Genomic DNA, 3565 nt, shown 5'->3' on the forward strand with positions numbered 1-3565 from the left:
CCAGCTCCATAGTACGGTGCGCCTAATAGATGTAACTGACTTGAAATACCATGTAATGTTCCTTTTTAAATCAACAAACATATGCCAAACTGTTGCCCACTATATAATGTTCTTATTTCATTTCAGGCCAAGCTGAATAGCCACAGAGGAGACAGGCTGAAGAGGAGGACTCTTACAGAGACCGCAGAGGAAGATATTCAGATTAAAAGAAGAATGCTTGAGCTGATGGAGCAGACATCAAGGCGCAATCAGGAGAACATACAACAAATTAACACAAACATAGCCAACATCACCAACACCATACAAGATGGATTTTTGTTACTGAGGGAGCTGTTACTCCAGCCTCCACCTGCACGTCACTACAATAGCAACACTGCTTATGGACACTTCCAAGGACACCAACAGTCACACTTGTACCCAAATCCACCATCCAATTCAACAGCCCACTGTCACACACAAAGTCCAGCACTCCACTCAGGAAGATATACACCAACGACCCCACAATCACAGGAACCGTCACAACATAACACACCCTCATTTTCTTACACCCGATCACTTTTTCAAGATGAATAAGTTCATCTGTTGCACAGTTACAATGTAGCACATCATCACTCAGGTGAATTGTTTGGTTCGTTGAAAAGAACCAAGTTATTTTAGTTGTTTTGATTTTGCACAGCCTGGGTTATGTGACCCAGCTTTAACAACTGTTTCACTTTAATACAGTTATAATGTAGCACAACATCACTCGGGTGAATTGTTCAGTTCTCGGAAAAGAACCAAGTTTTTTTGTACTTTTGATTTTGCACAGCCTGGGTTCTGTGACCCAGCTTTAACAACTGTTTCACTTTAATAAAAGCCATACTGGAGTGTGCATTTGTTTCTTTTATTGCATTTAAGCATAACATTTAATATATCTATATTTGTCAATATACAAGTCAAGTGGAACTTTAAGATCGCTCACAAATGTCTTGAACTTGGAAGTGGAATCTACAATTTGTTGTTATCAACCATTTTTTATTTTTTTTTTACTCTAGCTAAAAATATCTGCACACAGCTAATATGAATGCAGGACTAGTAGTCATAGAAAATACTTATATACAAAGTAAATATCTAGAGCTTGGAAGTGGAATCAACAAGTTGTGGTTATCAACCGTTTTTTATTTATTTTTTTTTTACTCTAGCTAAAAATATCTGCACACAGGTAATATGAATGCAGGACTAGTAGTCATAGAAAATACTTATATACAAAGTAAATATCTTGAGCTTGGAAGTGGAATCAAGTTGTAGTTATCAACCTTTTTTTATGTATTTTTTTTTTTTTTTACTCTAGCTAAAAATATCTGCACACAGCTAATATGAATGCAGGACTAGTAGTCATAGAAAATACTTATATACAAAGTAAATATCTTGAGCTTGGAAGTGGAATCAACAAGTTGTGGTTATCAACCTTTTTTTATTTATTTATTTTTTTTTTGTTACTCAGGCCAAAAATAACTGCACACAGGTAATATGGAGGCAGGACTGGTAGTCATACAAATTGTTATATACAAAGTAAATATAGTAGCTGTTCAAAAGCTTGCAAATCTTTTCCCAAATGCAGATCTGCAAGTAAATGTCACAATGCAATACATATGCAATAGCATTTCCACTATCCTAGTTTTTAAGGATCAAGGTACTTCATGACAACTCTTCTCACTCTCTTTCCTTCCCCCTCATTGCAGTCAGTGACGTAGTTGTTGCTCTGTGTGGGAGGCTGAGAGTCCATCTCTCCTTGCATTGTTCCTAACACAGATACTTCGTCCATGGTCTCCTTGGCGGCCTCACAGAAATTATGAAGGACAAAGCAAGAATATATGATGTAAGGCAGGTCAGTCATATTTATGTCCATCGGCCTTCTGAGTGCAGCGAACCTAGCTTTCAGGCGGCCAAAAGCACACTCAATAACCATACGTGCCCTACATAAACAGAGCCCAAAGTACTGCTCTTGTGGCGATGATCCACCATTGGAAAACTCCTTCATCAGATAAGGCAGAAGCGGATATGCTGGATCTCCAAGGAGGAAGATTGGTATGGGATCTTCATCATCCACAATCTGCCGTTTGAGAGTAGGAATCTTTCCGGTTTTCATGAACTGATTTACCTCAGAGTTAGCAAACACGCGTGCGTCATGCACACTTCCAGGCCACTTTATAACAACGTCCATAAATCGGTACTTATAATCGCACACCGCCTGGACATTTAGGGTGTGTTTACCTTTTCTATTTATATAGTCCGTGGAGTTGACCGATGGCTGTTTTATTTCAATATGTGTGCCATCAACTGCTCCCAGGCATTGGGGCATTCCATGAGCACGCTGAAAACCGTCGACCAGTTCCGTGGCGGCATCCTCTGAAAAGGGTAGTCTGATGTACCGGGGACCAAGGTGAATGGAGATGGCCCTGCAGGTCTGCCTGACTGTGACGGAAACAGCCTGCCGCGATACACCAAAGGCGTTAGCAGTCTTTCGGAGCCTGCCCTCGTCACTTAAATAATAAAGGGTCATTGCTACTTTTTTCAGCGGCTCCATAGGTGCTCTCATGTTCGTTTCTTGGCATTCAATGTATGGGCGTATTTCATCGGTGAGCGTGGCAACAGATTGTCGTGACATGCGAAAGTTTGCCTTCCATTCATCGTCCAGAACAACACCATTAACAAAGTTGTCCCACCAGCTACTGGTTCTGCCAGGCCTCACCCAAAACCTTCGCCTGGTCGCCCTGCGGGTCCATTTTCGTGGTTCAGTCAAATTGAGGTGATGAACTATGTCGTCTATATTCCTCTGTTCTTCCTGGAGATATCCCAGAAGAAGAAGATTCTGCTGTAAGCCCGACAGCAGGGTGAGTAGCATGAGCAGCAACCATTCAACACAGTAAGGCGCCATTGTTGTTGTGATACTATCGTCGCGCTTGCGTGTTTAGAGGCGACGCTATGACGCATGCGTGTAAAAAAAAAAAATGCGGTTAGGGCGTAAAGATGGAAACACGAAAACGGCGTTTCGAAATCTTCCCACTCTGAAGGCTGAATAAAAAAAAGATTGTTTACAGACCCCCGAAACGCCGGCTTCGTGTGGATGAGAGGCTGGTTTGGTGAAAAATTTGTGCGTTTAGGCCAGGGTTCGTCTTCGTGTGGACGGGGCCTAAGTTTGGTCCCTCACAGCCAATAAAGGAGATCTTTAGAAGAATCCGTCTTCCTGCTAATAAAGGGCTCCTAGCCTGGTACAGAAAGACAGAAAACACTCATTAGCTCCAACTGCTTCAGTAGTTGGATCTTGTTCATCAGGTTCTTAGTTCAATAGAATTCAAACAATGATTCTTATTTCTACTAACATGGGGAAGAGGCTAGGGGTCACAGGAGAGCAGGGCAGCTCCGTTTCTCAGATGTTCTCCATGGAAATCTGCTTTTTCTAAATGATGAGAGCAGCTCAACACCTGGGCCTGACACACCTGCTGACGATGGAAATATCTGAGGTCAGAAACTGGGAGAGAAGGTCTCCTGTTTTCCATGCAGCAAGTGGCAGGTCCAGCTTCCA

The 3565-nt window shown here is 42.0% G+C and overlaps 1 protein-coding gene across 1 annotated transcript; it reads right to left on the reverse strand.

Annotated features, from left to right (window-relative positions):
* Nucleotides 1-1660: 1660 nt before the first annotated feature.
* Nucleotides 1661-2578, reverse strand: LOC119772520 (putative nuclease HARBI1). The gene has a single exon (XM_038268969.1). The coding sequence runs from the start codon at nucleotides 2576-2578 to the stop codon at nucleotides 1661-1663; it is 918 nt and encodes a 305-aa protein (XP_038124897.1).
* Nucleotides 2579-3565: the final 987 nt, after the last annotated feature.

The sequence above is a fragment of the Cyprinodon tularosa genome, unplaced genomic scaffold, assembly GCF_016077235.1.
Source record: "Cyprinodon tularosa strain WSP-4 unplaced genomic scaffold, ASM1607723v1 ctg1190, whole genome shotgun sequence".
NCBI lineage: Eukaryota > Metazoa > Chordata > Actinopteri > Cyprinodontiformes > Cyprinodontidae > Cyprinodon > Cyprinodon tularosa.

Bases quoted from the DNA above. Each gene is read 5' to 3' on its own strand.
- LOC119772520 (XM_038268969.1), bottom strand. From the start codon at position 2,578: ATGAGAGCACCTATGGAGCCGCTGAAAAAAGTAGCAATGACCCTTTAT.